Source organism: Morone saxatilis, unplaced genomic scaffold (assembly GCF_004916995.1).
Source record: "Morone saxatilis isolate NCDOM2014 unplaced genomic scaffold, NCSU_SB_2.0 Contig14, whole genome shotgun sequence".
NCBI lineage: Eukaryota > Metazoa > Chordata > Actinopteri > Moronidae > Morone > Morone saxatilis.
The window spans coordinates 6,998,909-7,011,509 of NW_023339696.1; the positions used below are offsets into that span (position 1 = coordinate 6,998,909).

Sequence of the window (12,601 nt, forward strand, 5' to 3'; positions counted from 1 at the left end):
GAGAGAGAGAGAGATGTGTGTAAAGAGAGGGAGAGAGACAGATGCATAATTCATAGGCCATGTCCAAATGACAAACTGTATGAAATGAGAATTTCATGCAGAAAAGGAAAGGGAGGGTGAAATAATGTGATGAGCATAACAGGTAAGAAAAAGACGGTGAGGGCTGCAAAGGGGACAAATGAAAGAAAAAAATAAAGCTGATAACAGAGGAGCAAAATTATAATCCCACAATAGCAACTGTGATTTTGACGCTGTCGCCACATGTGTACCTGGGGAACGACGACTCTCTGGGAGAACAGTGTTTCTGCATTATCTACAATAATATCATATTCTACACCAATTTAAACCTGATATATTGTAGAATATCTTAGATAAGGGATGAATATTTGATTCACATTGAAACTGAACTGAAACCAGACATTATATTATGACAAATGTAATAGCTTTAGGTGTGTACTACACTACTAAATGTTTGATAACAGCTCCAAATCAAAATCTGTTGTGTTTAGTACCAGATAATGAACTAGAATTGCATGCAGTGTGTTGCCACGGCTACAAAGGTCTATATAAATTGTCAGCTGTCTATTTTTAATGTCTTTAGCTTTTTATTTTTCACACCCAACAACACTAATATATCTCATCAAAGGAGACCAGTCTTTCAACATCTATATGGCAGACTTTGTTGTGTGAGCTAGGTGAAATAGAGATTGAGGTTCACTCTTTTGTTTTGCTGTCTTGTAAGGGATGTGTTTTTTTGGAAAATGTCCATTTATGTTGATTTCTTTTTGGCTGGATGATTATAAAGAACCTTTTTTTGTAGCAGATTTTATTTGCCAAGTTTGTAAGAGAATACTTTAACCTGTAATTTTGCTATGAAAATGAAATGTTTGACCACAGCAACTGTACTTTTGGTGTCTTAAAATACAGAAAACCAAGCCATCAACCATCAAATCTATATTGCATAAGGTACACTTATGTAATTCAAGTTGAGCTTACTGTATATTTTGCATACATACATGTACATACATACGTACTGGGACACCCAGATGACCCAGCAGCAAATAATAGAATTTTAAATCAGGAGAAACAATCACAAAAAGGGAATGCCATCTAAACTCTGTGCTATATATCACTTCATCTACAATCCTGCTTCCTATTCTTTTCATAGGAATATACTCTGTCTAACATTTATGATTATAAAGTGTTTTGCATTAGTATGCTTTACTATCTTGGGGTGTATACCAAGCCTACACTATCCTATAAATATGTTATTTTTATAACAGAAAATGAGATGTGCTAGATTTTTTTCATTTAAGTAAGAAAGGTTAGGTCTTATGTTTCATAAATAGACTGGAAACAACCTCAGAAACCATGCTAAAGAAAGCAAGAAGGAAGGAAAAACTTCGTGAATAAACCAAAAATGTTGGAGGAGCTGTGCTTTGTTTTTACTGTGTGTGCATTCTCAAACTAAGAAATTGTTCTGCTACTCAGTTTAACCATTTGTTCATCCTAGATCCAAAATTAACTTCCTGGACCCAAATAAATCATAATGTCACCTTGGGTTTGGACTTCGCATCACTCTTCTTCTTCTTCTGTGCTGCGAGGGAGTCTGAATCGGAGTCGTCCTCAGAGTCTGTCTCTGAGCTGGAGGAGCTCTCAGCTGATGAGCTGCTGGCCTGGGCTACAGGTCCATTACCATTTTCATCTGAGTCACTGAAACACACAAGAACAGCAAAACTTGCCTCAGACATGGTATGAATACAAGTAATAGAATAAAAGTGAAATAGAAGTTTGTGAAACATTACCACAACATTTACATAAAAACACACACAGCTTCCATCTATATTATTCCAACAAATAGTCTCCATCTTTTTCCATCCAAACTGAAATCTTGAGCTTTGCCCCGTCAGAACAGCAACGATCAATCTGTTTTTGTTTGCGAAGTTAATTCACTCAAAAAGATTTTTTCCATCTTTCTCCTCTCTCTTTCACTTGCTCTGTCCCTCTTCAATTTGTCCCGATAATGAGTGTTTACTCCGCCTGCCTGGGATTTTCAGCCGTTAAATTAATGAGGGGAATTGTGACGGTAACTGGCTTTTTAACTTGGGCGATGATGAAAAGCCAGTATTAATTTGGCCTACAGATTTCATTTGCTGCGAACAGGAAAAAGTGATATAAATCACTGTGGGCCTGATTAGGCCCTGCCTGAAATGACTGGGCCATAATGAGGGCATTATGCTGTGTTTGTTGTGGAAGCACTGGGGTGAGCTGCTCTAATTACTGTGTGTACGTGTGTGTGTGCGTGTTTGTGTGTGTGTGTGTGTTACTCTCTGTGTGTGTGTGTGTTACTCTCTGTGTGTGTGTGTGTGTGTTTCTGTGTGTGTGTCATCTGTCAGTGTTATGTTACTCATTATTCTAACGCTGTAATTCACACCTTAAGCTTGATTACAGTTGCCACTACAATTAAAGGAGCAGTCCTCATGCTCCTTTAAGTAATATCTAATATGTTTCATTGACTTAAAGTCAATACCAATGTGGTTGTTGTGCTGGTGTTACAGATGTACAGCAACCTTTCTTCACATCTCACCTACTTCATTTTGGAGTCAGACTCATTTTAATACACTTATTATATATATATATAATATACAGATATATTATAACAGAACAGAAGAAGACTTTGTTTGAGACGCATTTGATTTTTTACATTCATTCCTCCAGCCACTGAGTACCATCTGGGGTTGCTCAAGGCCAAGCTAGCCAAATACAGAGCTCAGCTTCTCGAGCCCTCCAAGTCGGCGGGGGCCAAAGGCGAGGGCTTCGATGTCATGAAATCAGGAGATGCTCGTGTTGCTCTTATCGGTTTCCCCTCTGTGGGTAAGGTACGTCAGCATGGCGGGTAATGGATTGTGTTTTATGGTCTGGATCTGAAAAGTTGTACTGTATTTAACATACAAACAACCGAGCCAGCATTCTTGTCGTGTTGGACAAAGTCACCAGAAAGAAACATAATTGAATGATTTAACACGTGCCGCTGGTCTAATTGAATCCTCTGCTGTGTCCTGCAGTCCACCTTCCTCAGTTTGATGACCTCAACAGCCAGTGAAGCTGCTTCCTATGAGTTCACCACCCTCACCTGCATACCTGGTGTCATAGAGGTACACGCATTCACACCGAGGCGTATCTGAACACTTGCAGCTTTAAACGCTGTGTAGCAATATTCCATTTACACTGTTATTTGTTGCTCTTCAGTACAAAGGGGCCAACATCCAGTTGCTGGATCTGCCAGGAATCATTGAGGGTGCTGCCCAAGGTAACCTTAGGTTTAATGTTGTTATGTTTTGTTTGCTTAAACCTGAAGTGAACAACAGTAGAGATCTGTAATATATCTATTTTGTGTGTATATGGTATTTACACTGACTCTTTGACCTTTTATAGGTAAGGGTAGAGGTCGACAGGTCATTGCTGTTGCCAGGACAGCGGACGTTGTCATCATGATGTTGGATGCCACCAAAGGAGAGGTTCAGAGGTGTGTGTGACACTCACTGTTTGTGTGTGAGTGAGTGAGTCTGTTAGAGGGGGTTTGAGGGGCACGTGAGTATTTTCATCAACTAATTCATGCCTTTAACTTCTTTCTTTTTATGTTTCTAGAGAACTTCTAGAAAAAGAGTTGGAGTCAGTGGGCATCAGACTCAACAGGACGAAACCAAATATTTATTTCAAGGTAGAGTTTCTGTCATATGTCAACAGTCTTGTCAAATTAAATAAAGATGAACCGTATTCCATACAAACTTTATATTTTGTCACCTTACTCACTCTCTGTTATAGCTGCACTCTTTCAGTGGATAAATAACGTACGAATGAAAGACGGATCGTTTCAGAAATTAAAAATTGCCACTAAAATAAGTGCTCGTTGGTGAATCAGATACACAACAAATTGTACACCAATTTACAATCACTATATGTTATTTGTGTGTGATGGTTTTTTTTTCAGCCATTACCAAAGTTCAACTGTTGCACTAAACTTTGTACAAATATGTGATTTCTCTCTCTCTCTGTAGCCCAAGAAAGGTGGTGGTCTCTCCTACAACTCCACAGTTCCTCTCACCCAGTGCTCAGAGAAGCTAGTTCAGCTCATCCTTCACGAATACAGTATCCTTTAGAAGAGGCAGCATATTCCTGAACACTCAGTCCTCTTGTCTCTTCCACGGACTTGTTAAGAAGTCACTGTAGTATTTGGTTGATTTCTTTAACTCCTCCTCCTCAGAAATCTTTAATGCAGAAGTCCTGTTCAGGGAGGACAGCACACCGGACGAGTTCATCGACGTCATCGTTGGGAACAGAGTTTACATGCCTTGCCTATATGTATGTTCATACTTATCATCTGGGTTGGGTCAAAGCCTCGTACCTCTAAAATACTAATAGTTTGGAAACCCAAATCCAAAGATTCTGAAAAATTTCAAGCCATAGAATCATCATTTGTGAAGTGAAGAAAGTATATTTGGAAAAAGAAATGTATTGTAAATATTTGGAGTTATGAGGTTTTGGCAAATCTCTCTCGCTTTATCTGTTTTAGCTTGTGTACACTCGTTTTAAATCTCTCCTCTATTATTTGTGGTATTTACAGGTGTACAATAAAGTGGATCAAATCTCCATCGAAGAGGTCGACCGCCTGGCTCGCAGACCTAACAGTGTTGTCATCAGGTCAGATATCTGTGTGTGTGTGTGACGACAGCCTCGGTTGGAAACAGTCATCTTACTCTTTTTATATATGTGGGAGTTCAACATCTTCCTCCTTTTTCTGTCCTTGTATATGTTTTAGTTGTGGCATGAAGTTGAACCTGGAATACCTTCTGGAGACATTGTGGGAATATCTGGCTCTGATTTGCATTTATACTAAGAAAAGAGGAGGTACACACGCAACTTCCCCTCATGCACTCCTGTCACACACACAGACTGTCACATGCACATGAATGCAGCACACCTTCTAAATAATTCATTTCTCCTTTCTCTATTAGAGCGCCCAGACTTTAATGATGCTATCATTATGAGAAGAGGAGCAAGTGTAGAACACGTGGTGAGTAAAACACACATGAATTCACACACTTACTGTCGACATCAAGATCAACATTTGTTGATCAATAATAAGACTACAATAAGCAGACTTACTGTATCCGCACTGTATATGATATGTTTACAAATGTGCCCTTTTTGTTGTCTACCCACAGTGCCATCGAATCCACAGAACCTTAGCCAGCCAGTTCAAATATGCCCTGGTTTGGGTAAGTAAATGCAACCTTTCCAAAGGCAGTGACCCTCAGGAATGCAACTCATTGAAAACAGTTTGAACTAAATCTCTCATGTTGACTGAGTAGAATAAACAAAGACAGCTGTAGATTGTTAAGCCTGCTTTGCCTTTTATTGGTAGACTTCTTACTAGAGGTGTAACTAGAAAGGCGCTATACAAGTACAGGTCCATTTACCATTTACCATTTAATGGTACACAAAACTTTCACAAGTTTAATGTTGAGTATGTTTTTGTCCATTCATTTTAAAAAACACAGCACTTAACTGTGGTTCATGGGTCATAGTTCTTGCTGTAAAGATTTGCATTTGACCATAAAGTAATCTAACAAAAGCAGTTGGACTGAACTGAATGAAGGAACGTGTTCCTTGTATTTTCTACGACTGACTGTGGTTGCATCTGTAATGATAAATACACTTGTGGTGTTATGGTAGTGAGTCTGACACCAGTCCCTCGTTAGTAGGTGGGGAGCAAATCAGATACGATTTTAAAGGTGTTCCAAGATAAAACCTTTACTAATACACTGGAAGTTCTGCTACTTAGGACATTCCCAGAATTCACCAGTGAATGTCTTTTTTTGGTGTATAAGTTATACTACACAGTAATTCCAGCCATGCTTTGAGGATGTAGTAATTTCTAGAAAAGTTACTAAATGAGTTATATGTGGCAGCATAGGCTATATATAAACATTGCAAGCTTTTTGAGTGTGGTGATGATGCTTTAATCCCACAATGGATTTAATGTACTGTATGCACTCGCAGCTGGAAAAATGTGACAAGATGGGAACGTCATTGTACTTCAGCTTCATTAAATGTCCAAACTCATATTATTAACTACGGTAAACCCAGCTGCAGGTCATACATTTAGTAATTGGTAATTATGGTTTAGGTGAGTGAGGGGAAAAGGTACTGACCAATTAAAATCACCCTTTGAGCAACACTTGTGATTACTGTGCCATGATACATGAGAAGCAGGGAGGTGCCTGTGTCTGTTCACTGCTGCTCAGCATCTTATTCTGAAAGCTAGTTCAATGTGTAGTGGTTCACTACATTTGAAACACAAACAAAAGTCGAAGGTCTGAACTGTGTCGTCTGTGTTTGCTCCAGGGAACCAGTACCAAGTACAGCCCTCAGAGGGTCGGCCTAACGCACATCATGGAGCACGAGGACGTCATCCAGATCGTTAAGAAGTAAAACTCCGGACTGGACCGAGGAGAGACTGAGCAGGAGGAGGCACGCTTTTGTTGGAGAAGTTAAAATGAAAAGAAACTTACTGTACAGTAGATATAAAGCAATGAGAAATATCTGCCATTCTTATTTTGTATATGAACATCAACAAAACACATTTGTTAGAGACAGGCCAGATTTGAGTTGGTTGTGGACGGGAAATGGTGTACTTTACCTTTTTGATTATAAAGATACAGAAGATGGGGATCGGGATTCAGAGAGAAAATAGAGGTAAAATGAATAAAATCCATAAAATGTTACATGAAGCCATGTGTTTGTTTTATTTCTGTCAGTTTCATCTTTATCTATTATTGGTATGTTTTTACTGCATCTCACCTGGATTAGATTCAGTTACCTTAAAACACCTCTTTGATCCCTTTTGCAGCAAGCTTCTGTTTTTCTGAGATTTACGGAGCCCCATAGTGGTAAATGCTACAGGAATAAATATAAAATAAACAGTCCTATAAATAAATTGAGTAAAAAAACTCAATGTATTATTAGGAACTGTTACTTCATTATTATTTTGATACGGAGATAAGAGTGTAACAAGCTATGAACACAATGCTAAAACATTAAAGGGTTAGTGTGGAGAAGCAGACAGGAGCAAAATGGCGGACTCCGCCTCGACAGGAGCATGTGTAAGCGGCATCTCTGTTATCTCAGTCAGTCGTGCTGCTAGTTCACTTATAGCAGAAAAGATGAGAAGGCAGTTGGGCCTTACTGTAATTAAACCCACAATTTTATAACTTAAAATAACTACTGCTGCTTGCGCTCCTAATAGCTGAGCCTGGATTCGTTGCCCGGCTCTGGTTGGTGGGCAAGTTGGTCAGTATACCAGCCCTGATGACCACTAGTAAACGAGATAACCTCATAGTTCCTCATGCTCTTGCCAATGTCTGCATCCATAAAAAAGGCCCAACAAAAAAAATCAATACTACTTTTAAGTATACGCTATATTTAGAATATTTTCATCACTTTACCTTGCCGTCAGACAGCCCTTTTCAATGGGAAATGTATTTGTTTATATTGATCTATGCTCTCTTTAAAGCCACCAGACTCAGTAGGTAAAAACAGTAATTTTACTTTGCAGGACACGATAATTGTTTGTCCATCAGTGCCTCAAATGTATTTTACTGGAGTACTATTTTCTGCTGATGTTACACTGTCTAAAACCCACTTTAAAATGTGTTAATCCTCTATTCTTCTTGTGAAAATGCAAATATAAGCCCAAAGAAAAAATCTTACAATGAAAATACTCTTGATTACAACATTCTCCTCTTTTTTTCCCAGATCATAATGTTCCTGTTCCTTTTTTACTGCTGATTTATTTATTATTATTTGTTTCCACTTGTTTCTCATCCAAACCACTGAACTGAATAAATTCAGTGATGGAACTGAAAGAAATGAGAGATCCTGACAGGTAAAGAAAAGTTTATAGTTGTATAATTGAATGTCGTGTATAGTTTTAGTCTCAGTTTTGCCTTTGGGGTCATTTTCTTATTTTTACATTATTTTTATTCATTTCGTTAAATGTTTGTGTTTGAGTTTTGGGAGAGTTTGTTCAATTATTAAACAAATATATAATCTAAATGTCAGGCTCTTTCTTGTTGAACTTTCTGTGAGTCAGTGTGCTCACTGTCAATGGTTTACTGTGACATACTGCAAACTGTTGTTCATGACTGAAATATGCTGTGAGAATTTGTGTATATGCAAAACACCTGGAAGAGGTGCAGTAAAAAGATGTATAACTTCACAGTTTGGCAATAAGTGCGTATTTGTATTTACACAGCTTACAGTATATTTATCACAGTCTTCTATATATTTATAGTGGTGGCTCTTCTAATAATGATATCTGTGGATAACAGCATTTGCCAAATGTCATAAATGTTAATTTTTGAAATGATCTCATTTGTGCAAATTAAGTTCAAAAGACTGACAGAAATAATCTCAATACTTCTTCCATCGCTACATTTTAGTTTTTTTATGCACAATAGTTTTTGAGTGAGTTGATTAAGTAAACATGGATGGTACCAATTATACTAATTTAGGTTCCATTTGGGTCAGACAGAGTCAGGGTGCTACTGTTCACTGGAAAGGCTTAGTATCATTAGTAACAAATGTGTTTACCCTACTGTTTCATGTCAGAATTGCTGCTGTGAAAAAGGTTAATGTAATGTGAAATGTTAAATAATAGTGTGATGTTGTTGTTTTTGCTGACTTTCTATTTATGAAACATCTCAGAATCACTTTTAGTTTAAAGTTGAACATGGACTTAGGGATGGACGGATGCATCACAGTGACCTCTGGTGGTTTGTAGGATTTACAGCAGCTGAAGCTCTACAAAACCTCTGAGTTTTCTTTAAGTGCTGCATTTAAATGTAGATTGTATGGTACAATATGTTACTGTAAAGATGAAAGTACTTTATTGGAGTAGTTTACACCCAGTGTCACTGTGTTTTCACTTCATGGTTATTTACATTTTATATGAGTCGTAATGTGATGTAATATTCACTTTTATTACATTGTTTCTTGGGATCAGGTGGAAATGTTCCTGTACTTAAGATTATAGCTTTCTAGTGTACATTTCTCAAGTAATATCTCCTCTTCTCTTCTCTTATCTTTGCAGATTTTACATTTCAGAGCAACTAACATCACTGTTTTATATTACCATCACCATGTAAGAAGTCCTATTAAATGTCAATGTGTCTTCTTTTAACTATTTTTATACACTACCTCACTTCTTACTTATGTGTCTGACCAACAGATCAAAGGACCTAATTTTTTGGCATTTCTGCTTGAAAACTTACTTAAAAGATAAAATGATGAATGATGCCAGTTAACTAAGAGACTAAAAGCCAAAACCCCAGAAGAGATATCACCAAAGCAGTAGTCACACTAACAATGTGTATAACCCTACCATGTTTAAGACTCACTGTAACACTCATTCAGGTAAAAAGTCTTTAAAATGTGGAAGTATAAGTCCCAACTAGGGAGACACCTGAGCATCCAAACAAATGAGAGGCTGTATACTTGCAAAACATGCAGAAGAGGTTCAGGTAAGTTAAAGTTGTTCACATTCTTTCAGGGTGTGTCTTTACATAGTCTATTTGAGTGCACAGTGGCGGCTGTAATAACAGTGTGATGTGATTGCCAAAGGTCAAACATTTTTCAAAAAATCAGTGTCTTGTGATTGTGACTGATCTAGATACAGTGCGATGGAGATAAATCTAAATATTTATGTGATAGTGAAAGTTACATATAATTATTTAGCATGGGCAGCAGCCATTCCGCATTGTGATTCATTTAACATCTCTTACTTTAAATATGTTTTACTAATAATACTATTGGAAGCTTAAAAACCAATTCTTGTCTTGTGAGAGTTGGTGGTAAAAACCAGGAATTACAATATTAATAAGGAATCTCTTAGTCAACACTTTGTTTGAAAACAGATATCATCAGATAGACCAATATGTCTGAGGCCTGTGTCTTTATAGGATTCTACAACAACACATTTACTGTAAACAAAACTACAGGAAGCACATGAATTTACTGAAATTGATATTCAACCTCTCTCTAATTACCCATTTTCTTGACATATTGACAAATTGTTCTTCGACCACAATTCCTTTGTTTTCATGCAAAATCATTATCTGCAAAGTAACAAAAAATACTGTTAGTCCAAAGTAGTAGTTAAGAAAAAGAATACCAAATAATATTATTCTTATTGTTTAATTCTGCTGGATGTTAAGCTCCAAACTTTTTGTTCCACTTTCATCTGATGGTATTTTATTTAAAATTTGTGCTTCTGCATAAAAAAACAACGATGCAGCAGTGGAAGAAGTATTGAGATTATTTCAGTAGAAAGACCACAGTGTAACTCATGGTGGGTATAAAATGTTATGTTATGTCGGAAGTAGTTTCAGCAAAATTTATTTAAAATTAAACATGTTAAAATATACATTTTGTAGAACTGTGGATGCCATAATGTGTTAATATCTGTTATGTAGCAGCTAGTTGAGGTGGAGCTCAGTTTCACCCATTTTACAACCTGTTGGATAGTTTAATAACACATCCTATTTTATAGGCTCATTAGACCTTTTTTATGTTGACCTGCAAAGTAACTATTGTCACTACAGCTGTTAACCATTATAAATATTCTAGGTTAAAATGTGAATAATAATTTAAATCCAAATGTTAACATCTACACAAAAGTGTTGGTCAGTTTTTAATCAAATGTCATGAGTAAATAGAGCGGTTGAATATGTATTCACTTTCCATGACAATAGTATTATTGGTAAAACATATTTAAAGTAAGAGATGTTAAATGAATCATAATGCAGAATGCTTGCTGTTCTGAGAAACACTGTTGCTGAAATATACTGTAATATAAGTAAATACAAGAATGGACCCATCGCCAAACCTGAGACATTTTATATCTTTTTACTGAACTGAACCTCTTCCATGTCTTTTACAAGTATACGGCTTCTCACCTGTGTGGGTCCGACTGCGCCTAAACCTCTGTGCTGCAGTGATACAGCTTTTCACTCTCATGTGGCTTTTAATGTTACTGCTAGACCTGAAATCTCTCCCATGCTTTTCAAGTATATGGTCTCTCACCTGAATCAGTTCAGATTGTGATGCAGCCTCCAGTACAGACACACAAGACATGATACATTCACAATTTATATTTATTCTACACATTTTTATAACATTTTATATGAATTTACATGGTTTTTTTCCTACAATAATGGTTTTGCGGTTTTGAGCATGGAGAAATGATATATAGTGAACAAACAGTTTGACAATTCATGTGTACATGTGTAATCCACATTCCACATACATACACAATACAAAAAAAGATCTGTAAATACACAAAAAACAATGTACCTAACATTTACAACTTTCAAACTGGCATTTGTGAATCCAGTTTTTTTTTTTTTTTTTGTGAATCGAAAGGGCCTGTTGGCTGAAAGAGGGTTCGATCAAAGCCAGTGGGCAAGTAATCAACCAACTGTGGTAGTCCATTAGTCTTACATCACTCACAATCCGGCAGACAACACTGGCATCTGGCTGCACCACAGCATTGGAGTGGCTCCAATCAGACTCATACAGCTTTAAGGTCTTTGTTGCATTTTGGAGATACAGGAGCTGACCGACCGCCGTCAGGCTTGACAGTGCGCAGACACCCAGAACAACCCAGCTGACGACATAACCAGAGGTAAGCCACTCCTGGCTCTGGCAGAGCTTAGTCATTGGAGTCAGGGTGCCCTGTTTCGTAAGCAGAGTGATGAACGCTGGCCAAAGACGCGTGAGCATGCGACAGCAGTGCACTCATCAGAATTGAAAGCGACAATCAATCATCACCTTCTGCATCAAAGACATGGAAAAACATCTGCCTCACCCCGGCACAGACCGGATGTATGCAGAACTGCAAAGGCAGCACTGGATCTTATAAGTATGTCAGCCCATCGGACGCCACCAACTCAACAGTCCATCCTGCCTCCATCCAGCCTGCCGGAGAACGATGGAGTGCTGGTTCAAATGGTGGCCACAAGGTCAGTGGTTCCAAACCTTTTTCCTTAAAGGACCCTTTTCTATCATTTATTAAACTGACCATCCCTGACTAAGTGATATATTTTAGGGATATTTCATATTATATTTAAAACTGTACAATGAACCCAAACAGTGAACTCAGTAACTACAAGAGTTAACTACTTAACAAGTTTGTGTAAAATGGGTGATTAGGATACATTTTGAGCAGATTATTTCCCGTTTAGGGAACTTTTTATACAATTCTGTCTGTATTATGTATTTAAATACATACATACTTAATAGGCTTCTTTTCTGATAAATGACAAGAGTTTTTTTGTCCCTGATACATGGCCATTGTTCTATTAGAGGACCTGTGTGTAGGATTCAGTGGCATCTCAAAATTAAGTTACAAATTGCCCCCATTTGAATACAGCTCAGCCTTCCAAGCGTGTAGGAGAAACTATGTTAGCGAAAGGCCTTATTTAGAGCCAGTGTTTGATTTGTCCGTTCTGGGCTACGGTAGAAACATGGCAGTTCAACA

At 37.5% G+C, this 12,601-nt stretch overlaps 1 protein-coding gene across 1 annotated transcript; it reads left to right on the forward strand.

Moving 5' to 3' along the window:
- Nucleotides 1-2,702: 2,702 nt before the first annotated feature.
- On the forward strand, nt 2,703-6,794 carry drg2 (developmentally regulated GTP binding protein 2; the record flags this gene model as incomplete). Its single annotated transcript, XM_035655010.1, has 12 exons — nt 2,703-2,879; nt 3,066-3,155; nt 3,250-3,310; nt 3,436-3,526; nt 3,649-3,721; nt 4,059-4,149; nt 4,265-4,362; nt 4,625-4,701; nt 4,820-4,908; nt 5,016-5,074; nt 5,226-5,279; nt 6,409-6,794. Coding segments are annotated over 12 exons (1,047 nt in total), but the record flags the coding sequence as incomplete, so codon positions are not given.
- Between the last annotated feature and the right edge of the window lie 5,807 nt (nt 6,795-12,601).